Below are 25,959 nucleotides of genomic sequence, written 5' to 3'. Positions count from 1 at the left end.
ATGTTTAAATGTCAGGTACTAAGCTTGGTGCTGAGAGGTGAGCATATTAGATGCGGTCTTTGCACTCCTGAGCTTACTATTTGATTGGGAAAGTTGGCAAGTGTTATGGGCATTAAGAAGGAGGGGTAGATGCTATGAATACAAATACATTGGACAGAAAGCTTCAGTATGGTGTTTTACCTGATTTAGTAGCCGCCTTAGAAATTTATGAAGTCATTGGATCCTGAACCATCTCCAATTAACAATTTGTAATCTTGGTTAATCAGGTGATATTTCTGATAGCTGAAGATGGCTGCAAAAGCAGGTATTTTCTTTACTTAAATCTGTGTTTTTATTTTCAGCATAGTTTAACAAAACAAGCATCTATGGAAGTAGGACTGGCAGATTATTGATACAAATAGACATTGGCTTTAGGGAGAGAGCATTGGAATATTGAAATGTGTTGAACATAGGGGAATGGGGGATCTTGGTGTCTTGCTTGGTCAGATATGAAGAATTTTGGCTCTGTGGAATTGACAAATCAAGGGAAATGAGAAGTTCCTACAAAGGATTTGTAGATAGTATATATTAAACATAGGCCTTTATTTTTCAGTTTTGTAAGATTGAAACTATATGTAATATTAGAAACTATCTACATATTCTTAAGTGTGTATACACACACACACACACACACACACACGTCATCAAGCTTTTGCTATTTGAAATCTGAAGTTTTGTAAAGTTGAATCTAGTAAAGCAAAATAATTCTGAATATTGTTAGTCAACCAGCCTATGCACGTAATAATAATATTGAGCCACCTCTCTATGCCATATGCTATATAAGGTATTTATACGTTTTTTTCATTTATCCTTAAAGTGGCACCATAAGGTAGGTGGTATTATCTTCATTTTACAAACAGGTAAACTAAAGCCCTGAGAGGCCAATATGTTCATGGATACAAAGTGAGTAGTTAAGTTAAAACTAGAACTTTGCTTAGATTTCAAAATGTATTTGAGGTTTGTCTTTGTATGTTCCAGCTTTTTGGTATCCTCTTGCCTATTTTTGCAGTATGATATATTTAGTTAGGTAGTGAGTTTTGGAGTTCAGCCATGCTATATTTGGTGTAACTGTGAGTAAGAAGTTACTTTTCTAAATTTCCTATTCTGTAAAATGGGAATAATAATAATAATAATCCCCTCTTAAAGTTGTTGTGGGGTTTAAGGACAGAAATTTTATAGACTACCACAATGTCTGGTACTTAGGAAGTTTAAATAAATGTTAACTTATGTTATTTTCAGATGCTGATGACTTTAGTGCCCTGGCTACTCAAAGTTCTCTAATCCAGTTTATCATAAAGCCCTGCCCTACTTTCTGCGGCTTCTTGCTCTCATGGATTTAATTTTTCTCTGTATGCTGGTGATTGCCAAAACTGTGTGTCTACCCTAGACTTCTTACCTGAGCAGAAGACCCATGTGTCAGTTGTCTTCTAGATCTGCTCTGCACAGTAGCAGAGCTACTAGCCACGTGAGGCTATTGAGCTCTTGAAATGTGGCTAGTCTGAATTGTGATGCGCTGTAACTATAAAATACACACCAGATTTTGAAGGTGTTAGAAAGAAAAAAAAGGAATGTAAAACATTTCATGATTATGTTGATTACATGTTGAAATGATAATTTTTAAATATTGGGTAAATAATATTTATTAAAATTAATTTCACCTGTTTTTTTTAATGTGGCTGCTAGGAAATTATATATGTGGCTTGCATTACATTTCTTTGGACAGTATATATCTGTATACTGTATATATCTACCTGTATATTTCTCGTGTAGTTCTTTAGTGCCTTGAAATCAGATAGTCCAAAACTGCTTACTCTCCCCATTCCCTTCAGTTTTCCTTCTCTATTCCTTATCTCAGTGAATAGCTCTATTTATGCTCCCACAGCCAGAAATTTTGGAGTCATTCTTGATCCCTCCTTTTCCTATGTTTCTCATATCCATTAGTTGTAAAATCTTTTTGTTTCTATCTGCTAAATATCTGTTTCATGTGCTTCTTTCTATTGCCATTGTCATTACTGTAGTCAGTTTGTTCTTTAATGGTTTCTTGATTTTCGTCACATTTAGATCTCTTCTTCTCAATAATATAAAAAATAGAATTCTACCCTATTATAGTACTACTATGGTTTCATTTTTAAAATGTAAAATATTTGCTTCATCTGAATTTTTTATTTTAAACTAGGACTTGATCTTTATTTTTAGAAAATAGCTACCCAATGTCTTACCATTTATTGAAAAGTCCATCTTTATTCTACTGATTTGATATGTTGCTGTTATAATTTACCAAATTCCCAAATGAGTTTTGTTCTGAATGTTCTGTTCCATTGATCTGTGTATCTGTTTATGTGCCATTGCCATTGTGTTTTATTTATTGTTTCTCTACAGCATATTTTGATGTAATGTAGGGAAAATGGACATCTAGAATACTGTTTTCCTACCCAAGAATGTGGTCTGGATGTTTTTCCATTTGTTCAAGTCTCTTGTGTCTCACAATAGTGTTTTGTTGTTTACTATACTTTGATCTTGTACATTCAGGTTATTTCTACATATTTTAACTTTCGTTATTGGTATCATTAATGGATTACTTCCATTGTGTCTTTTAACTGGTTGTGTTTTGTATTTTACCATTACTGTTGTCAGAACACAAATAATTTTTTACTTGGGTTATTGTTAAAGATTACTAGTTGGTCTTCCTTCCTTCATTTCTCCACACTCCTGCCAATGACTTACCTGAAACACAAGATATTTATCTTTTACTCCTTAAAGTCCTTTAACTCTTTAAGATAAAGGTCAAATAAAGAATAAGGGTCAGACTCCTTAGCATGACATAAAGTTTGCTACTTGGACCCTAGTGGCATATCCACCCTCATCTCGTGTAGCTCCTCTCCAGTAGTGAGTCTCTTAAGTTATTTTATACTTTGAATTTTCTTATTGGATACATGCCTTTTGGTCAGAGTGGCTTCTTCAGTAATACCTGTTCAGTGATTGCTTGGCCAGTTTAAATACAGCTCTTCCCTTCACAATTGTGCTGCAGTGAGGATGAGGATGATGACCTTCAGTACGCCGACCACGATTATGAAGTCCCGCAGCAGAAGGGGCTGAAGAAGCTCTGGAACAGGGTGAAGTGGACGCGAGATGAGGTGACTATCCGCGGGCTTACTGATCTCATGCATGTGTTTATTAGTCCTATCACAGGTAGGAAAAGTGTTTACAAACAAAACATGGGAAAAGTGATCCATCAGCTCACTTGCACAGTATTTTTCTTCAACCAAGATATGAATAGTGGATTGTTGAGACTGACAGAAACAGTAGAGTAAATGGGAGACCTTGTATTATAGTGGCCTTAGTCCTAAAAAAGGCTACCAGCCCGGCCAGGTGGGGCTCAGCGGTTGAGCATCGACCTAGGATCCAGGCGATCGGGGTTCGATTCCCAGTCAGGGCACATGCCCAGGTTGCGGGCTCTGTCAATGACTCCCATCATTTATGTTTCTATCTCTCTCTCCCCCTCCTTTTCTCTCTCTGAAATCAATAAAGATATGTTTTAAAAATAATAATAATAAATAAAAAAATAAAATAAAGATGGCTACCAGATGTGAATGAAAGAATTGGAGAATTATCTGTTTTCAGAGATAGAGGACTAGGGTGGGGGAAGCTTTCTGATATTCGTACCTGTTTTAATAGGATGATAAGTTAAAGAAGTTGGTTGAACAACATGGAACTGATGATTGGACTCTAATTGCTAGTCATCTTCAGGTAAGTGAAACATTATATTTCTATATATAATGGATGATTTAGGAAATTGAGTTAATTTTGCTGTTTTTTAAAAAATGTGTGCATATTATTTTAGATTTAGGTTTCCTTTCCTAAAAACATCTCTTATTCTGGTCCTCCTGTAGTTGCCAATGGCTTAGAAAGTCTGATTTTCTAGTAATTAGCTTATCCACAGACCTAAAAAGATTACTAATCTAAAACAAAAGTGATACTAAGTTTGGGTAGCGCTTTATAAATATTTGCTGATAAATGTTAAAACATTTTGAGAGAAGTTAAATATATTGAAATATTTGATAACTAATAAAGTCAGAAAAGTCTGTTGAAAAGTTTGTCATGATATGCTTATATTTTAAAGTGTTAACTGATTTAAAAAAATTATACTTACTCTTCACCATACTATTATTTACATACTGTTTATTAACATGTAATTTTATAATTTTATACTTTTATTTACTCCTCACTGCACTATAGGTAGTGAAGCAGAATATTCATACTTTAACTTCTGTAATGACTACTTTGGTTTTCAGAAACTGTTACCTATGCTCTTTTTATATTGTTATGATGCCTTTTAATATAACCTGAAAACTGAGACCAAATCGTGGAAAGAGCATAAGTTTTTGAGTCAGTCTAAATTGTGTTCAAATGTCAACTCTACTAGCTTAGAAAAATTTTCTTTGATTTTCAGCTTTCTTATCTACAGTAAGTTTTGTAGTATTTTTGTGAGAATTAGAAATAACATATAGGATGTTTGGCACAGTTCCAGACATTTAGCAGATGTTCAATAAATGGAAGCTGAATCAGGAAAGTTATTTATGTTAGTTTTATCAGTTTAACTTCAATGATATAACAGCAAATGATGTGAACAGAGAAATGCTACAAGAACATACAAGAACAACTTGATTATTTTGAAGAAAGTGATAGCCTTAAAGGGATCAGCGTTGATGTACAGAAGTAAAAAATGAAGCTCAATTTGAATAAAAATAATTTGAAGTCCAGTAGGCACAAAGACAGAGCTATTGGTAAACAAAGTATTTGTATCTATCACTCTATATACTTCTAAATTATCTATAATTGTGTATATTAACTAATGTCTTTGTAAATTGTGAATCACTAATGAAAATTTACTCTCGTTATTGTTATCATCATAATACGTAGTAGTTACTAGGTCATGAATTGACTAAAATAGGGCTTCATTTATTATTAATCATTTTTAGAGTTTGAGATGTTTCTATATAAGGTTTTCTTACCATGGTAAATTCATTTTTCTTGTAAGCTTCAACACTTAAATAATTTAACTGATATATAATTCACATCTCCTATATAGATATGTTTAATTTTTTCGTGATAACGTGGGGGTCATTATTTATAAACATCCTTCAAGTACCATGCAGTAGTCTAGCAATGCCTTTAGGTTTTTTTTAAGTCTGTAGAGTTATGTACTACTGTACTGTGTGAATCCAGACTGCTGTGCTGTTTGAGTTCTTTTATCTGCTTCGTATAGTTTTATTTCTCAACCTTACATACATTTCTTACGGGCAGTATTTGTCTTATAGCTTTGCTGCTTGCTGTTTTATAAGGCATAGTGTAGAGACAAATACTTTAATTTCAGGTATGTTTTGGTTTTATTTGTAGTCTAAGCCCTGCCACTATTTTGATCAAAAAAAGAATTGGGACACAGGCATGTAAAATAAATATTACATAGTTAAAGAATGCTGTTGAATACATTATTCATGAAGACTTTGTTTTTAAGGTTGTGAGACATAAGTTTGGGCTGATTTGTTCTCTGGAAGAAAGTTGTCCAATAACAAAATCATCTAAATTCTTTCAGAATCGTTCTGATTTTCAGTGTCAGCATCGATGGCAGAAAGTTTTAAATCCAGAATTGATAAAGGGTCCCTGGACTAAAGAAGAAGATCAGAGGGTAATATGTTCATATTCTTTCTTTTTTCACTGTGTAAGTAGGTTAGCCTTTTTTCTTCATAGTACATTGTTTTGACACATAAAGTATACATTTAAATCACTTTGATTTTGTTCTCTGGGTGCTGCTTACGTAAGAATTGTAAGTTGTCTTGAAATGTAGTTTTTAATGAATTGAGTCAAACCAAGTATATATAGTATTTTCTTTTGGAGAGTTTGGTTTGTGGAAGTAAAATATACTATCAGCTTAGCACCTTGTTTAGAGTTTAGGTTAGTATAACATTTAGGGTATACAGTGGCACCTCGGTTTTCAAATGTAATCTGTTCCGGAAGACTGTTTGAGTTCTGAAATGTTGGAAAATCGAGGGATCAACAGCCGACGGGCCTCAGGATCTTGCCCTCAGTGGAAGCCATGTGGCATGTTCGACTTCCGAGGCATGCTCGAAAACCGAAGCATTTACTTCTGGGTTTCCGGCATTCATAACCCAAAATGTTTGTCAGTGGAGATGTTCGAAAACTGAGGTACCACTGTAGTTTCTTTTGAAAATTGAGTTAACATTTTAAAAACAATTTAATTTTATTTTATTTGGTAACATTATATATAAGGAAGTCATTCCCAGCTTTCCCTTTTGACCTTTAATAAGCCCCCAAATAAGATCGATATCAAAGCATCATGTTTCCAAAGGGTTGGATGATTTAAAAACCAATAGAATTCTCAACATTTTTACAGCTATTCTAAATGACTTGGATGAAAACAATTGCAAGTCACTTTAATTAGCACCATGTATTTTAGATAAGTTTGGGATCAATTTTTGAACTTGGCAAATACTGAAACAGTATTTATTGGTAAAATTGTTTTTTTAAGTTGTAGTTGTGGCTTGGATTTAATGCATTTTTTTAAAAAAAGTATTCATGAGTAATGCTTTTTAAAACTTTGTTTTTCTGTTTCTTAGGTCATTGAATTAGTTCAGAAATATGGCCCAAAAAGATGGTCTTTAATTGCAAAACATTTAAAAGGAAGAATAGGCAAGCAATGTAGAGAAAGATGGCATAATCATCTGAATCCCGAGGTAAAGAAATCTTCCTGGACAGAAGAGGAGGACAGGATCATTTATGAAGCACATAAGCGGTTGGGAAATCGTTGGGCAGAAATTGCCAAACTACTTCCTGGAAGGTGCTTATATAAATGTATATAAATTTTTCTGTACTTAAACTTGATCTTTATTATGTTACTATTAAATATATTTGCAAGTACCCCATGACTTTTATTTATAATTAAAATTTAGACTGTATGAAACAAGCAACCGTTTGGGACTATTTATAATATATCTGTGGTAAGAGATATAATTACTTTTTAATGAGTATTTTATAGTAGTAATTTGTGCAATAACATGATAAGACCTTTGGATTATGAACATTTACTGCACTCCCCAATTTATGTTTATATATCAGTGCTAGTCAGGTAGACCTTTGTACAAACTTGGTTGGAATGGAATCTAAATCAAAGAGATTTCTTTTGTATTGGTTTCTATGCATAAGCACAGCAAATAACAAATATACTGGCTGAGATAAACTGCTATGAAAGTGCATAGGGAAAATTCAATTCTTAATTAATTATGATATGATTCAAATCATGAGAGTAGTGTATACTATATCCATGTGGCTAAAATATAGAATTTCCCTCAAGGGCAGTGATGTGCTATGTGCACTATACATTGCATTATTAGGAAACTAAATGTTTCCTAATAATATAGCAGGCCAACAACCTTGGGAAAATCCATACCTCACTTAGAAGATATGCATTTGTTTTTTTTATTGTTGTAATCTCTATCTGTATAGTCCTTCATTGTTTATAAAATGCTTATACATATATTCTTAATTAATCTTCATATATTTGTGAAATATACAGAGTGAACAATGCTGTCTTCATAGATAAGGAAATTAAAGCACTATGTTAAGGTTCTTTTCAAGTTACTGAACCTGGTGTAGGAATTTTTGATGTTTTTAATCTCATCTTTTTACTATCCATAGAACCTACCTAGTGCCTTGACATAAATTAGGTTCTCAGTAAATATTTGTACATTTTATGAAAGATGAAATTTATACTACAAGTATTTGTAGGTTGAAGATTTACATTTATATAAAGGAAACTTAGGTTAAAAGGGTGCCCATGAACTTTCTTCCATAGGTATTTTGTTCTAAGAAATGAAAAAGAATAGTGGGATTCTGTAATTGTGGTTGCTTTTCATGATCATGTTTGTTCTTGGCTTCAAGGTCTTTCTCCTTGCTATGTTCTTAATCTGGAATGCTCTTTTTTTTCTGTTCTTGTATGGCTGGTTCATTCCTGTCATTCAGATCTGAGTTTCACTGTCACCTCCCAAAGGGCTTCCTGGACCACCTAATCAAAATTACCCTTGTTCCAAATTTTTCTTATCCTACTTTAATGATCTGCATTGCACTGGTATTTTTTTCTTACATATTTAATTTTTTGTTTTTTTGTCCTTCCCTCTTTTCCTTCTGCCACACTTCCAATGAGAGTGTGAATTCCATGATAGAGCAACTTTCTTTGCCTTGTTTGCTGCTATATATATCTCCAGTGTTTAGAAGATGCCTGACATATAGACATACAGTTTATCTTTTTAAAAAAGTATCTAATTTTATATAAATGTTGCAAATGCACTTTGTACATTTTATACAGTATTAAAATTTGTGGAATCTTTTTCTTTTAAAATTATACTTTCATTTTATAGGACTGATAATTCTATTAAAAACCATTGGAATTCTACTATGCGAAGAAAAGTGGAACAGGAGGGCTACTTACAAGATGGAATAAAATTAGAACGATCTTCATCTAAACTTCAACACAAACCTTGTGCGACAATGGACCATTTGCAAACCCAGAATCAGTTTTACATACCTGTTCAGGCACATATTTTTTAATACCTTTATTATTTAAAAAAAAATTTTAGTTGCTATATGGGAAGGAAGGTATTTGGTTTCTTAGTAGGACAAATACAACATATAAAGGGAATAGACATTTGAATTTCCAAGCTGAAAAAATATTCCATAAATGCTTTTAAACAGTTAGTGGAGGTTTATCGCTATTTGTTTTGATTGATAAATATTTTGGAAACAAACTCATTAAAATGTTTCCTTTTATATGTAATTTTTCTGTTATGTGGTTAAAAATTTTAGTATACACATATCATTCTTTGAATCTTCATTTATGATTCAGAGCTAATGGTTATCTGTGCTTTAACATTTATTGTAGTTTCTAAAAATTTTTTGGTAATTGTAGTATTTCTTATCTCTAAGATGTAAGTGTATATATAAAATGATTTAAAGGAAAAATTGGTAAAATATCATTTAAGCCATTATTTTGGAGGGTGTGGTAAATAATTGGTTTTTTGATGGCATTCAGCTTTGCTTACCCCCTACTAACCAACCAGTTGAGTGACTTCAGTCTTCATTTAAAAAGCTTCATTAGAGTAGAGATTACCCAGGTTCATAATGGGGCAAGCTCTGTTTTCCTTACAGTAGTGCATTTTCCTACCTGTAAGAAATTAGTTTAGTAGGAGTTTTCATAAGGTTTGTTTTACATTTCCCTATCTAGCTACCTGTCATGCCATTTTTCATGTTGAGCAATTCTTGGTTCTTGTCACAAACAATGTAAAGATTAAGTCAGGACTTACCTTCCAAAAGACAAAATTTGGCTAGGTGTTAAAAATATACACTTAGTATGCGTCAGAATTGATTTTATTCCATTAGATGGACATTTTTAAAGACATAATTTTAAAAGAGTTAAAGTAACAACACCTTAATTTACAAATAGGAAGATGTGAAGACATAGTTGTCTGCTGATACTCAATACCTTAAGGTTTTTATTGTCTTTTTCTTTACATTTTTCTTTAGAGTCCTAGATTTCAGCAGCGTAAACTGAAACATGCTGCTTCTATTTTAGAAAGGTTATTTAAATTTATTTTTTAACTCATGGAAAGATAATTTTAAAAGTTATTTGGGGCCAAGGGAGTGCTTAACAGTCAATGTAAATATATTGGAAAGATAAGAATATTTGTTGTACTTTAAGAATTGTTTCCCTTACTTTAAATAATTCTTGAAAGGTACATATACATAGTACAATTCATTAAAACTACTAAAAAGATAATTCTAATTTTTACTTGAAAGAAAAAAATTCATTGATTTGAAATGTGACCACAGATTTTAATGAAAAATTAGAGAAAGATACGTTTCTAATCCATTGGAATTACCAAATGGAGTGATAACTGATACTAATCAAGTATTGTGAAAATTAAGTTTAATTTTAGAAGTTATGTATAATGATTCTGCATTAGATAGTGATTTAGGTAGGCCATTGCAGAAAATATACAATATCATATTTAGATTTACTAGATTTTAAGGTTTTAAAAAATACCCTCTCTTGTTTCTTTCCACCACTGCATACTAAATTTGCAAACAACTTCAAAATTCTTATTATGAATGCTTTAGAAAAGAAGCAGAATAATCCTTAATCTATTATCAGAGTATTAAAAAGTACATGAGTGATTCTGATTTTTTTCCCTAAGACAAGCAATAGAAGAAGCCTCTGTTTTCATATTTTTTACCCAGAGGTTGCCATGGGGTGATGGTAGGAATAGGAGATATAAAAGTTGAAAAGTTGGCTTTAGTCTCCATCTCTGCGAGTGCTTCATATAAGGACTAACCCCTTCCTCTGAACAATAGGGATACGATTACTTTGCCTTCCCCAGGAAATAGAGCAGTCCTAATAGCAGACTTAAAAAATATTTGGATATTGTAGTTAATAGAGTGATAGGCTGTAAATCTAGGCCAAGTAATGCTCACATTTCATCTAGAAGATAGGCCTTTCCTAAGTGTTAAGACTTCATTAGTAGACCCTAAGAACAGAGATGTAGTTACTGGATAAGGAACTGTTGCTGGTAGGAACATTCAAAGTTAGCAGAGATATTTTTTTTAACGTTGCTATTTTATCAAGATTTGTCTCAGATTTTAAAGTGTTGATTTAATTACTTTCTAGATCCCAGGCTATCAGTATGTGTCACCCGAAGGCAATTGTATAGAACATGTTCAGACTTCTGCCTTTATTCAGGTAACTTTTTATTTATAATAAAGGAAACACTTTAAAATATATTTTTGAAAGTCTAGTAGTATTTCCAAAATTAGGACTGAAACAATACTATCTGTCCTATTTACTTTGGGTATTATAACATTAAAGGAGAAGGTTTGTTAAGTGGTTTTGAGAAACATAAACTGTACAGATGTAAAGTGATTGACACCAGTAAGGTGGTTCGTTTATTTTCCAACTTCATTTATTCAGGTTGTGAATGGACATATTTTTGCTAAACTGGTTAAAAAGATGTAGTAAGAGTCAATAAATGAAAACATATTCCAGACATAAATTTTTAAATTGATATAGATGATGCATTATACATTTTTTATGCATTTAAATTTCCCAAATCTTTTCTGTTGAATTGTAAATATTTATCATCACTTCTTTAGAGAGCAGAGGGATTGTGATACTGGCTTTTTGGGATTTAGTAGTATTCAACTTTAGAGAAATAGATTTTGTGTTGTGTAGAAGAAAATAAAAATTAGAACACTAATAATAATAAAGCAATTATGTAAGTAGCCTGTTTTCTCTTTTTTTTTAACTTATTTTAGCAACCCTTTGTTGATGAAGATCCTGATAAGGAAAAAAAAATAAAGGAACTTGAGTTGCTTCTTATGTCAGCTGAGAATGAAGTTAGAAGAAAGCGAGTTCCATCGGTAAGAAATTAGGTTTTTAGATTTTATTGTTAGAATCTTTTGTATGCTTTTATAGTTTTCATCAGCATAACTTTCGTATGTCAAGAAGTGGAAAGCATATTCAGTACTACCTCAGATTTTAACATAGACTAAGAATAGTCTTTCTAATTTGCAACTTTGAGGTTGCCTGATTTTGATATGCATCTCCTGGAGCATATTTTACAGTGTTCAGTATTTAACATGATTCTTGAGTCATAAATGTCAAGCAGACTTAAGGTATGATCTTTGATATATATTGTGGAAATGATGTGTGGTTTAGATTAGGCTTTGGTTTTATTTTAGACATTCCATGTAATTATGGCTTTAATTGAAAAAATAATTAAATAGATATGTAGAGATTTTTGTGCTCCAAAATTACTTTTATTCTGTCTTTGAATTTTTTTTTCTATTTACTATATTTAGAATTGAATTCAGTAAATTGGAAAAAATAATAACATTAAAAATATGGAGAAAAGGAACATTGAGACTTTATGCTCTCTAAAGAAATTTTTATATGGATATTGGGTTTTGGTTACCAGGTGTGAGAACTATTAATCTGAGATTTGGTTAATGAGAACAACTAGGAGTATTAAGTTAGAATAAAGGTAATAATTTTAGCAAAGTTAAACAGGCTATGCTAGATGGATTAAGAGAAAAAATAGTTTATACTTAAATACATTTAAAAATTTTAATATCCTGATACTTCTTGCATTTAAGAAAGGGTTTTACTTGGTTTGGTGCTAAATTAGGGAACAGTACTTTTAGAGGAACTGGGAACTAATACAAAATTACTAAATAAAATAACCTGAAATCTTGAAATAGTTGGTGATGTCTTTATGACATTTAAAAGAGAATTAATAAAAATGACATTTGTTAACATAGTAGACGGGATATATACCATAGGAACAATAGTTTTTATTTTGAAACTGCAAAAACCATGGGAAAATAAGAAAACCTTAAGAATACTTATCTTAAAGTTAATTTTGGTTTTATTAAGAGGCTACAAATAAATAGTTAAGGTTAAAGAGTCATATTTGTAGGTAATTATATCATGTTTAAACCATTTAAAAATTTTTTTAACTTAACAGGAAAATATAGCTAAAAGAATTGGCATTTTGCATTAAAAGGGAGAGGGTATTAGTATTATTATTTTAGAATTTGCTATCTAACATCCACTCTTAATAAAGATCTGATTGAATAAGGGAATTGGAGATTGTAAATTCTAAAGCAGGTATGGGGAACGTCCGGCCTACAGGCTATATATATAGCCCGTGAAATCATTTGGCCTGGCCCTTCCAAGGCAACCGCAGGCAGGATTCGAAACTCAATAAATCTGGGAGCTTTTTTCATAACTAATTTTTAAATTGATAATTTTGTATGGCTCGGGAATGATGTTATAAATATCCAAATGGCCCTTGACAGAAAAAAGGTTCCCCAGTCCTGTTCTAGAGGGAAGTTGCTGCACCCAGCAGAAGAGACTCTGTACACATATAAAGTATTTTTAAAATTGTGTGATAATAATGGCTACCATTTTACTGAGGGCCCATTATAGATGTGTTATGTGAATTTTTGGTAATCCTTATATTAACTCTGTGCAGTAGGTGGTTTGTTGTGTGGGGTTCAGAGTCAGGTGTGCATGACTGCAGCCCTAGGGTTTTTCCAGTTGAGCCCAGTGAGCTCTGTTTTTGAATCTTTTTCTTACCTACAAACTCAATTGAAATGTGTATGGCTTCAAAGCTCTCTTCAGAAAGTGGTTGTAAGCTCTGTGCTAATGAAATAAAATTGCTTTAATTTCTTGTATTTTTTAGGAAACTTTAAAACGGATGGAACTTGTTTTGCAGTGGTGTTGAAAACTTGTTTTCCACGTTACTTGAGACTTAACATTTTGTTATCGTGACTCTGTAGCACATTCTAGCAAATTTATTTTGACTGGTAATAGATACCATTTATTGAGTGCTTCCTATGGACTTGGGCAATGTCCTCTCTAAAATATGGTAGTTACTAGCCACATTTAATTTTAAATACATTTAAATTTAGCTCCTTGGTTGTACTAGCCACATTTTGATTGCTTTTATGGTTAATTGCTTCTATACTGAGCAGCTTTAGATGTAGAACATTTTTATCACCTAAGAAACTTTTATTGGACAGTGCAATACACTTTACATATTGTTCCTTTTCCTTTTTCTCCAGTATAATTAACATATAGTGCTGTATAAGTTTAAGGTGTATAGCATAATGACTTGACTTACATATGTTGTGAAATGATTACCACTTAAGTTTACTTACCATCTATCATCTCATATAGGTGCAAAAATAAAGGTTTTTTCTTGTGATAAGAACTCTTAGGCTGTACTCTCTTAACAACTTCCAAATTACATATTGTTTCTTAATCATGACTTTTCAAGGTCTCTTTTCTTATTTTTTATTATGAGACACTAGGAAACTAGGCTGAAAAGATAAGTCAGTTGCCCAGTGTACATCACTAGAGAGAGAAAGAAAAATGACAGTTCCTGACCTCAAAGGATTTACTCTGAGGTGGGAACAGAGACAGGAAACAGTATATTGTGTGATAAAATAAGTCATAAAGTTTTACAGGAGCACATAGGAGAGGTGTCTAATTGACAGGTAGTCAGGGAAGGGTTCCTGGAAGAAATTCTATTTGAGCTGTCTTGAAAGATAGTATATTAGCAAAGTAAATGAACTAGGTCATTATCATAAATGGAACATAGGTGAAAGAATAGTCAGATGGAATACTTTCCAATGTTTGTACTTTATCTTAAACGAGGAATAGGAGTTTTCCCTGGTCAGTAGGTTGGACAGCATTCTAGATAAAGGGAGCAGTGGTATGTGCAAAGGCACTCCAGGGTAAAAGACTAACTCATTGGGGAATCACAAAGTACTATAGTTGAGTTTTCCCTGGGAGGGGGAAGTGTCAGGAGATGAAGTTTGAAAGATAGAGGCCAGATTCTAGAAATTTGGACTTTATGTTGTATGTACATGCTTGTTTTATGTCACCAAGATTTTATAAATTTAAAACAAATTTAGTTAGAAAAAGAAATGGAGTTAAGATATGAAGTTTAATGAAAAATTTTTATATCAATTTTGAGGAAAGTATATTTGCTACTGTATTTTTAGCTGAAATGTTGTGAATTATGTTGTTCTAGAAAAAAACTCTCACTTAAAATACAAATTTATGTTTAGGTTGGCAAATAATATTAACATTTCTTTTGTGCTTTTAGCAGCCTGGAAGCTTTTCTAGCTGGTCTGGTAGTTTCCTCATGGATGATAGCACGTCCAATACTCTAAATAGCCTCGAGGAGCACACTAATGAGATATACAGTATGGATGAAAATCAGACTATGACTGCTCAGCAGAATTCACCCACAAAGTTCCTGGCTGTAGAGGCAAATGCTGTGCTGTCCTCTCTACAGACCATCCCAGAATTTGCAGAGACTCTGGAACTTATTGAATCTGTAAGTTTGAAATTGTGAGATTATCAAAAGCTCAATTTTAGTTACATCATTTCATGTTTAGAAATTCAGTTTGATGGACACTGACCAGTTTTATGTGAAGCATTACTTAATTTCACTCTGATATTGTATAGAATTTTTAAAATTTTAAAATGTAACAATTCATTCTTTGTTATACAAGTTGTACAAATATATTATAGATAGTTGGGAACTAGAGAAAACTGTAAGGAAGAAAATTAAAATTTTCCATAAACCAAGAATTAATAATTTGAGGTATTTCCTTTTAGATGTGTTCTATACATATACAACATACATATTCATATATTTTTAAAGCCAAAGATACACTTACGTATTATGTTTGTGGATTTCCCCCCCATATTATATCATGAGCATGTCCCTGTTTTCTTACTGGTTTTTAAAACTTGAATTTTAATGACTTCATAGTATTCTATCATATGAATGTAACAAAATTTATTTACCCAATGTACTATTATAATTGGACATTTAGGTGGTATCCAGTTTTTCAGTATTATGTAAAACTTTGTGTAAAATCATGATTATGTCCTTAGGTTAAATTGACTTTCTGGATCAAAGTGGTATGACCATTTTGAAGATGTCCCCTACACAATCTCAAATGATAATGTAGAATTTGATAGTATTTTTCTGATGTGGAATAGAGTGTGAAGTTTTATGGTGAATTGCATGCTTTGATAATTTAAAAGAATTTGTTCCTTTATTTAAAATACTTTCACAATAAGCTTCAGCTACTGAATTAGATGGAATATTATTTTGAGATATTCCAAATTGGAGTCATAGTAAAACCGTAATCTGTTCCTCTCAAATGCTTTTGCTTAAAAAAAGATGAACAAGGAAAGGAAATATTTCTACTGATAAAAATGAGTAGCTAATTAACTGTGGAAATCATCCCAAGTTCAAGATCAGATTTAACTAGGTTATAGCATTAACTTAAAGAATTTAATTTATTGCAGGATCCTGTAGCATGGAGTGATGTTACCAGTTTTGATCTTACTGATGCTGCTGCTTCTCCTGTCAAGTCCACTCCGGTTAAACTAATGCGAATCCAACACAATGAAGGCGCCATGGAATGTCAATTTAACGTCAGCCTTGTACTTGAAGGGAAAAAAACTAGTTGTAATGGTGCAGAAAGTGAGGCTGTTCCTTTAACATCCCCGAATGTGGCCAAGTTTAGTACTCCACCAACCATTCTCAGAAAGAAGAGAAGAACACGAGTGGGCCAGTCCCCAGGCAGTGAACTTAGTGATGGCACGTTCAATGATGGCAGTAATACAGCATTAAAACACACACCAGTGAAAACACTACCATTTTCTCCTTCACAGGTAGTAGTGTTTCTGCTTTTCTTTCCAAATGTTGATAAGCTAGATAAATTACATCTTTAATATCCTTGCTAGCAGTTCATTGCTGTGATATCATATCAAAATGGATAATGTACTTAAATGTATACATGAGCATGCTAAGCTCTGATAAATCAGGAAGTATCTCACAAAGTGTAGTAGCATTAGAGTGTCTTACAATTTTTAGAGCTAAAAGGGATGTTTTAGATACGTAGTTCCATTTCTTTAATAGGTCTCATCAGGAAATAGGCCCAGAAAGGTAAAATGATTTGTTCAGATTATTCAGTGGCGGAGCTGAGACTGATACCAAGTATTCTAACTCTTCAACAGGTATCAGGTATATCTATCCATAGACAGTTACTTACTGTAAGAATCTCATGTGTCAGAAGATTTCCTAGGGATGCCAGGAACTAACTGCTTTTTCCTGTAGTTATGTCCCCAGGCAGCAGATATTTATATTAGGGCAAACTGTACCTCTCTCTCTTAATGGACACTGTGTTAGGCTGTATGCTAAACACTTTTAGTGCAGCATCTCAGTTAAACCTCTTTTGGAAATCCTTAGGGGGTAGGTGGAGTGAAATTCAGAAGCTAAGCAAGTTGTTCAAGGTCAGTTAGTAAGAGATGGAGCTCGTGTTTCCTGAAAGTGCCCTGACAGATTTAAATGTTTTATGGGAGCCCTGGCCAGTGTTTCCCAGTGGTTAGAGTGTTGCCCCAAGGACCAAAGGGTCTCGGGTTCAATTTCTGGTCCAGGGCACGTACCTGGGTTGTGGATTTGCTCCCCAGCCCTGTGGGAGGCAGCCAGTCAATGTGTCTCTCACATTAGCATCTCTCTCTCTCTGCTCCTCCCTCCCTTCCACTCTGAAAAGCAATGAAACAGATATCCTCAGGTGAGGATTAGCAAGCAAACAAAAACAGTTTTATGGGAGAAGAAGTTTAATGGTCAAATAAACTTGGAGGGTGCTGAGATATTACTGGAGGTGTTTTGATGTTAGGAAGATGAGGCGGCTCTGGCGGACACAATTACTGTGTTTTCTGAAAATTGTGCCTTCTCCTTTTTCAGGGGTGTCATTTATATAGACTACAATGTGAATAGTGTGACCCCCACCCCAGCCCTCAAAGTTACAAAGCTCCTAGAGGAAGGTAAAATGGGCTTGGGCACACTAGCAATTTTCTATTTTTGGAGTTTTGCACACTAGCAATTTTTGTTGAAGTGTAAATTCTAAGGTGGAAAGTGGCTGAGAAGATGAGGCATGATTATGAAGACCTTATGCCTAATGGCAGAGAGTTTGGATTTTATCCTGTAGTTGATGGGCGTCACTATAGCGTTTTAAGAGGGTTTGACTGCTAATCTCAGGGTTAAGTATTTTGGAAATATTAGGGTCCAAAAGTGATAATACTAGAATTCATTCCATTCCGATTATAAATAGCTATATGACAATTTCCACTTCTTTCTACCACTGCTTCTAATCTATTGGCTACAAAAAATAGTATTTCACAGTTGTATGTAAGTTAAGATCCAGTGAGTAAAGTGTGTCATTTGGAAAATAGACTGTGCTACCGATTTTGGCTGCTTGGAGGTTCTGAGCTGTGTTGGAAAGAGGCAAATTTGCAAGATAGCTGTATTTCTCAGCAGCAAAGCATTCTGAATTTAAAGTATTCTCATAGGAAAGGACGTTTAAGGTCATTTGTTAATAAACTAATAAAACTTTTTTTTCAGCTACACTGTTGTACAAAACTTAAATTTAACACCAACTATTTATGGTTTCTAGATTCCTATCTGATAATATACCATTAAAAAATTTTTGTACTATTTTGTAACTTTTGAATATTTGTTAAACAACTATTTCTTGAATGCTTATGATGTGCTAAACACTGTTCTAATTGTTGGGGAGGCAGTGATGAACAAAACGAAAATCCTTGCCCTCCTGGAGCTTAATTTTCATGGAGTGGAACGTAAATGTGGTTTTAGTGGCAATCTTTTTCTAGGAGAAATTGGGAAATAATTTGAAAATTTTATCAGCTTAATAGTTATGCAGGGATTTTAATGTTCTAGAAATTATCTTTAAACTCTGTTCCTTTTTTAGTTTTTCAACACATGCTCTGGAAATGAACAAGTTAATATAGAAAATCCTTCATTTACATCAACCCCTATTTGTGGGCAGAAAGTTCTCATTACAACTCCTCTTCATAAGGAAACAACCCCCAAAGATCAAAAGGAAAATGTAGGGTAAGTAGGTATTAAATAATCGTAATAGAGAAAATAAGAAGCACAATTTCAAGAGTAGATAAGCTTTTTATCCATTTATGCATATATCATACTTCCTATCCATATGGAACTTAGAATTGGGAAAAAAATCATAACCTTATATTTTATCCCTAGGAGACCAAAAACCAGCTAAATGCAGTGTAGAACTTTGTACTCAAGCAAACAACATTTTTACTGCTTTTTTCTACATTAGTTCTATTTTCTATTTAAAGACAATTAATTGGAATAAGAATTAGTTTAAGGAGGCATACTTTACAATAGTCCTGTAATGTTTAAATAAAGCATGTGTATATATGCAAGATAAATTTAGTGTGTGCTTTTTATCATGACTGCCTTCCTTAATTCATATGAAGTGAAATTTTGATGTAATACAAATATCTAATGATTGGATAGGTTTAGGACACCTACAATTAGAAGATCTATATTGGGTACCACACCAAGAACGCCTACTCCTTTTAAGAATGCGCTAGCTGCTCAGGAGAAAAAATATGGACCCCTTAAAATTGTGGTATGTATATTTTTTTAAGAATTTTCCTACTTTTAATAAAAACACCAACTTTTATTTTTATCCTTGATCTTCAACATTTTTAAAACAGCTGTTCACTGAAACTGATAAAAATTTTATCCCTTGACTTATAAGTTTGAATTTGTGTTAATCTTTTTTTTTGACTTGTAAATAAATCTTTGCTTGGCTATTTTGAATTTTTTACTTTCTTTATACTATATCATCTAGAGAGAGCAAATCAAGTGTTAGCAGAGCTCTTTTCTTAACACTAAAACCAACCTTTTAGTTGTTTGAATAGTGGTTACCTGTAGTAGAATAAAATAATTTTAGTATTTTGATATACATAAGCACTTTCCTAGTAATATTTTTAAAACTAAGTGATCAGTATATCTCTTTAAGGCTCAGTTTCCTCTTCTCTTCAATGGACATCATAAAACACACCCCAGAGGGTTATTTGTGAAGATAAAAGAGATGATAGAAATAATCCAGTGGTGCTAAATTTCAAGTAGTATGTGCTTAATTAGTTGCTGCTATTAAAGTAATTTTAATAATAGTGCTAGCAACAGTAGTTCATAAATACAGATGGAAAGTATTGTCTGCCCTTTCACACATATATGTGAAAAAAGTGCCATGCTTTATTCAATGCTTGCAATGTACAGTATTTTTGCCATAAAACTAATTAGTTGATTAATTTATTCAGCTTATGTGTCAAGAGGGACTAGGAGAAAAGCCACTAATGAAAAAGTATAAAAGATGAGTTTCTATATATGGGGAGAAAAAGGAATTGTTATAAAAGACTTTTTAAAAACCCTGTAAAAAACAATTTAGTCACAGCCGCTTGCCTTCTTGGAAGAAGATATTCGGGAAGTTTTAAAAGAAGAAACTGGAACAGACATATTCCTCAAAGAGGAAGATGAACCTGCTTACAAAAGCTGCAAACAAGAGGTAATCTTTTAGTATTATTGTTAATAAAAGCCTTATTATGTCCAAGTGACTTTGCCATCATGTTTGTCTTGTACATTACTCATTCTAGCATACTGCTTCTGTGAAGAAAGTGAGAAAGTCACTAATTTTAGATAATTGGGAAAAAGAAGAACCAGGTACTCAACTATTGACTGAAGACATCCCAGACACACAGGTTTGTGAAGCATTTTTAAAAAATGGATGCTTTAACGACTAGTGGTTCTTGTTTCTTACTCATTGTGTGGTCAGTTCACTAGAGATTCATGTACAGTTTCCTTTAGTAGTATTCTGTTTAATTCAGAAAGAAACATTTAACTGTAGAGAATATTTTATTTATTTCCTTGCTTTCATATGTTGTTTTTTTTTTTTTAGAGGAGTTGGGTCTCTTATGTCTGATGTCAAAAAGTGGTAGTTCTTAAAACTTTAAATTTCAGTATTTATCTTTGGTTCATTTCTGAAATGTTTAATTTTACGTTACTAGAAATTTCATTGGAGCCAAAAGCTGTCTTGGAGGGAGATGAACAGGGCTTCCACTACCTTTGCTCAGTAGTCCCTCTGTTTGTTACTGTTTTTGAATTAGTTATTTTATTTTCCTCCTTTTTCTCTCTCAGTCAGAAAATATATTTACAACATCTTTATTAATGATACCGTTACTGGAAATACATGACAATAGGTGCAACTCGACTCCTGAAAAACAAGATATAAATTCAACCAACAAAACATATACACTTAATAAAAAGAAGCCAAACCCTAACACTTCGAAAGTTATCACATTGGAAAAGAACCTTCAGGTATGAATTTATAAGTTTCTTTTGGTGATTTTTGTTGTTTACTCAGTTATCACTTTGGATCCCACAGGTTGTGCTTTTTCTTTTTAAGTTTGACATTGACTATAACAGTAACTAAACATTGATTATGATTTTGTCACTCAAACTAGTCTTGGGGTTTTGAAGGACTCATTTATCGGGGTACATATAAAACAAATAGTTGGAGTTACAGCCAGAGACTCGTCTGGTGATTTCCTAAGCACTATTTCCTCCCTCCCTGCTTCCCTGCCTCCCCCCCCCCCTTCCTTTCTTCTTATTGAATTGATTGGGGTGACATTGGTTAATAAAATTATATAGATTACAGGTGTACAATTCTATAATACATTATCTGTGTACTGTATTGTGTGTTCCCACCTCACGTCAAGTCTCCTTTCATCACCATTATCCCCCTTTAACCTCTTCTAACTCTGCCCACCCCTTTCCCTTTGGTAATCACCACACTGTTATCTGTGTCTATGAGGTGTTTTTTTTGTTTTTTAAATTGTTTTGCTTAATCCCTTCACCTTTTTCATCCAGCCCCGAAACTCCCCTCCCCTCTACAGTTGTCAATCAGTTCTCTGTATCTATAAGCCTGTTTCTATTTCATTTGCTAGTTTATTTTGTTCATGAGTGAAATCATGTGGTACTTGTCTTTCTCTGACTGGCTCATTTCACTGAGCATAATACTCTCCAGTTCCATCCATTTAGTTGCAAAAGGTAAGATTTCTTTTTTGTTTAACAGCTGCATAGTACTCCATGGTGTAAATGTCCCACAGCTTTTTTATCTACTCATCTATTGATGGACGCTTAGGCTGCTTCCAAATCTTGGCTATTGTAAATAATGCTGCAATGAACATAGGGTGCATATTATTTTATTTTTAAACTAAAGATACCTTAAGTCCACTTCTGGCACCTCTTCTCCTATAACAAATAAGAATAGCCCTAGCCCTAGCTGGTTTGGCTCAGTGGCTAGAGTGTTGGCCCGCAGACTGAAGGGTCCCAGGTTCAATTTGGGTCAAAGGCATGTACCTGGGTTGCAGGCTCGATCACGTGCCCAGGCCAGGGCATGTGCGGGAAGCAACCAATCGATGTGTCTCACATCGATGTTTCTCTCTCTCTCTCTCTCTCTCTCTTTCCCTTCTCTTTCTGAAAAGCAATGGAAAAAATATCCTTGGGTGAGGATTTAAAAAAAAAAAAAAAAAAAAGAATAATCTTAATTGCTATCTTGTTTTAAAAGGTAAGTGGTTGGAAGCAGTTGCAGCTTGATTTTGTTGGTATAATGGTTTCCAGTGAACTTTTTGGCTCAAAAGTTATAAAATAAAATCCCCTCTTACCCCCGTTGCTATGCAGCCATTATGTAGTTGCAAATGAAGGCTGGAAACTTTTTACTATGTTATATGAAGAATTCAACCCAGAGGATTTGAGAGTTCATTGAGGAGGAAGTTTTTCTTTACACCACAATGATTGCAGCACTAGCATTCCTGACATTTACGTATCTTTGGCAATCAAATATGGCCACCTTACCTCTGTCTTGAGCTACTGTTCTTTAAACAGCCTTGTAACATGTTCTCTTAACCCATTTAAAATGATTTGATATCCAAGTGTTTAACACAAAGCTTTTCAGGAAAATTTATTACATAGCAGGTCAAACCAGTAATGTAATAACCTTTATAATAAGAGCAGAAAACAAAGGAAACAAACATCAACTTGACATTGTGCTATGACTATTTCCTAATTTGCAAGACATAAAGCAATCTCCTGGATCCTAGGTCGATGCTCAATCGCTGAGCCACGCACACCTTGCCGGGCTTTTAGCTCATTTTTTGATACTACATCATCTCACTCTTTTGTAAAATTCTGAAGCTATAGAGACTGACATTTCTTTCCATGTTAAAACTAATTTGATTTGGGTGGAGAGGGGGCAGTTGTGGGGACAAACCTTTTAAACTACAGGCCTGTAAACAATATAGATAGCTAAAAATATGACCATAAATATTTCAGTATGTATTTTTAAAACATAATGTTATTTAAAAAGAATCACAATGTCATTATCCAAATATTTTTTACAATAACTACTTATCAAATATCTAATCAATTAAAATAATTGACTTTAAAGAGTGTAATTGTGAAGTAGTATGGATAATTATTTTAGTAATTTTAACATTACTATTAACATTTCCTTCCTAGTCAAATTGTGAATGGGAAACAGTGGTCTATGGGAAGACAGAAGACCAGCTTATCATGACTGAACAAGCAAGACGATACTTGAGCACTTACACAGCTGCCAGCAGCACTTCAAGAGCTCTCATACTGTAATTGTTATTCAAGCTGATGAAATGCCCCACTCCCTTATTATAGTCTCTACTAAATTAGGTTGCAATGAAATTTGTGTCAATTAATTGTTTTTAAGGTTTTAATACAGCCCTAAAATGGTTTGCATCTTTTTTCACACTAAGCAGGCAGAAAGCTAAGCCGCTTAAGTAAGGGGTAGGCAATTTCGTAGTTTTTTAAGAGATGAGATTTTTTAAAATTATTTTTAAAGAACAAAATGGGAAAATCATATTAGGATGTTTATGGATATTCTGAAAGTAAATTCTCACACATTTTCTTCAGAAGATATATGTTGCTACTCTCTTGATGCTGCAGTTTTGTTATAGATCGGTTTATGAGTATGTGTAATTTCTGAAATTAGTCTATGTATGGGAAGCACACATGGTTTTATGAAGGTCTTTTGCCAACGTGCTGATTTACTTAGCCTACCATTTACAAAGAAGCATAATGGAAAGGAAGTTGAAGGATAGAAAGTTGCACTACTAATTTTTGGTATTTTTCAAAAACAATAAAATTAACTACAGTGTTAAATGTATTTATTTGAGCATAGTACTAAAAACAAAATGCATGGAAAAAGGGTTTTTTCTTTTGTAAAGAGTCAGTATTTTCTTCATAAGTCTCAGAAGATCTGAGAGTTTGTTGAATGTATTGTACAGTATGTAGGAGCAGGAAAACTTTGTAAATTGGAAAGAAGCCTGTTTTTATAATTTATTTTTCATTTTTAAAGCTTAAATGTAGATATTTATATCTATACAGGGTGTCTAGAAGCCAGTGTTGTTTCCTGTTGTTACAGCTAACATAAGAACAATTTTGACTTTTAAGCATGAAACAGTAGTAAGTTATAGCTGCAAACAATACAATATACTGTATGTCACATCTACCTAAATATTGCACTATGCCCTTTAAATCATGTTGGTTACAAAATAGTTCTAAAAATGTACTAAATAATAATTTAATATTTTCTTTTTAAATTATATGGGGGGTCATATAAATTAATCTGGTAATTTGTATATGTGTTGGAAATTTTTGCATTTTGTTTAAAAAATAATATGGTACTTTGGTCCCTAAAAACAGTCTGCACTTAGAAGTTTATTATATTTACTCTATGTTTCAGAAATAGAGAACATTATCTTTTATTTATAAAAATACTTTGTCCTTTTTAAAAATGTTTTGTGTTTCTCTACAGGTTACAACAGTTGCTTCAGTTGCCTGTTTTAGGTGTTTGCACTTACTTTATTTCTTCTTGAAAGAATGTCTTTATTTGCTTTTGTGTAGAGATTTTATGTAATTTTTTTGAGACATATAATGGTGTGCTGTCAACTTAAACACTGACAGGTAAATAGAATTGTACACTGTAGTTTTAATTTTTATTTATAACTGACACACTCTCTCCCTCTCCGCCCCTGAAGTATGCTGCTATGAGAGAAGGAAAGAGCGACCACCACTTGCACTTGTGTGAAGAGAAAAAGCAAATGATGGCAGATTCTCAAGTTAACTTAATGGAATCAACCGTTACCAGGCAGATTCTTGCAAATACCAAAATACTATGGCCTTAAGACAAAAACAGCCTAAGATTTTCTGATGTCTTTATGTTAATAGAAATGGAAATACCAAGTATTTTAATGCCTAGCTCTTGAACAAGCAGTAGACCTAATAGGGTTTTAAGCTATTTAAATCCACTAACTTGTTTTTGCATCCTAGATGTAGTGAGAAGTGAAGAAAATGTCTGGTACTAAGATTATGCCTTGTTGATAACAAATAGATGGACCAATTGGAATCTTCTTAGCATGTTTGTTAAGTATGTTGATTGCTTCCTAATTAGTGAACTTCTTACAGAAATTTCACTTTGTAAAACCAATGATTGTAGCAAAATCATACTGGATCATTTCAATTTTAGTTGTCTTGAACTAAGCACATAATGGTTCATTTTTTGTTTTCTGTTTTTAATTTTTTAATTTATATAGCCCTTGGATATACATAGTCTCCAATCACCAAAGTATAATATCTTGAGAGAGCTATAAATTTTAAAGCATAATTTTTCTTGAGCATTAAATTATCCCAAAGGTAATATATTGCAGAGAAGCCTGGGATTATTGGACATAGTACCTATTTGGGTTGGTATTGGTTGAATCCTTCAGTTAACTGCTTAGTTGCTTTTTGTAAGAACTTTTTAAATCTTAAGCATGTCAGGCATCTTAAGTCACCTTTATACTGTTGTGTTCATTTAAGTTTCAGTATGTTATAAAAATGCCAGACATACATGTAGCAGCCATACTTGCATGGAAACTGAGTACACATATATAATACTGCATTTTGTTGTAAGATTTTCATATTAATACAGCAATTACCCTGTAAATTGAGTTTCTTGATGTGTGGGAAACCTTTCCATTGTGAGAGAATCTTGCTTACAATGTTGACTATTAACATCTGGAATAAAGCATCTGTGTACAAGCTGACTTGGCATTGCTCATTTCACGCTGGTTTTGTGTTTTATGGTGTTCATTGAACCTTAAGAACTTACGCCAAGATTCTGTTCTTAGACCTCTCTTCTCCTTGAGGACTCCCTTTACAGGTGATTTTACCCACTAACACGATGTGGCATGTTGCTGTTTACTCTTGAGCCTCATTCTGAGCCATGTTTTCAGCTGCCTTTAGATATTTCCACATGACTCTGTCAGCATCTGATGCATCATGTCTTCTTTTT

At 33.1% G+C, this 25,959-nt stretch overlaps 1 protein-coding gene across 2 annotated transcripts in view; it reads left to right on the top strand.

Annotated features, from left to right (window-relative positions):
• MYBL1 (MYB proto-oncogene like 1) overlaps positions 1-25,711 on the top strand; it is a 31,200-nt gene extending 5,489 nt beyond the window's left edge. Inside the window, exons 2-16 of one of the 2 annotated variants that reach the window (XM_016206424.2) lie at positions 3,068-3,173; positions 3,715-3,786; positions 5,633-5,725; positions 6,675-6,895; positions 8,472-8,646; positions 10,775-10,846; positions 11,419-11,523; positions 14,784-15,014; positions 16,001-16,369; positions 18,469-18,611; positions 19,044-19,158; positions 19,984-20,100; positions 20,189-20,293; positions 20,730-20,909; positions 23,112-25,711. In XM_016206424.2, the coding sequence (XP_016061910.2) occupies positions 3,068-3,173; positions 3,715-3,786; positions 5,633-5,725; positions 6,675-6,895; positions 8,472-8,646; positions 10,775-10,846; positions 11,419-11,523; positions 14,784-15,014; positions 16,001-16,369; positions 18,469-18,611; positions 19,044-19,158; positions 19,984-20,100; positions 20,189-20,293; positions 20,730-20,909; positions 23,112-23,240 (2,233 nt within the window). In that variant the 3' untranslated portion in view covers positions 23,241-25,711. Of the gene's footprint in view, positions 1-3,067; positions 3,174-3,714; positions 3,787-5,632; positions 5,726-6,674; positions 6,896-8,471; positions 8,647-10,774; positions 10,847-11,418; positions 11,524-14,780; positions 15,015-16,000; positions 16,370-18,468; positions 18,612-19,043; positions 19,159-19,983; positions 20,101-20,188; positions 20,294-20,729; positions 20,910-23,111 lie in introns of both variants that reach the window. The other variant, XM_016206423.2, reaches the window with a different exon arrangement.
• The last annotated feature ends 248 nt before the right edge of the window (positions 25,712-25,959 follow it).

The sequence above is a fragment of the Miniopterus natalensis genome, chromosome 16 (assembly GCF_054644295.1).
Source record: "Miniopterus natalensis isolate mMinNat1 chromosome 16, mMinNat1.hap1, whole genome shotgun sequence".
Taxonomy (NCBI): Eukaryota; Metazoa; Chordata; class Mammalia; order Chiroptera; family Miniopteridae; genus Miniopterus; species Miniopterus natalensis.
This window is presented reverse-complemented; position numbering and strand designations above follow the sequence as displayed.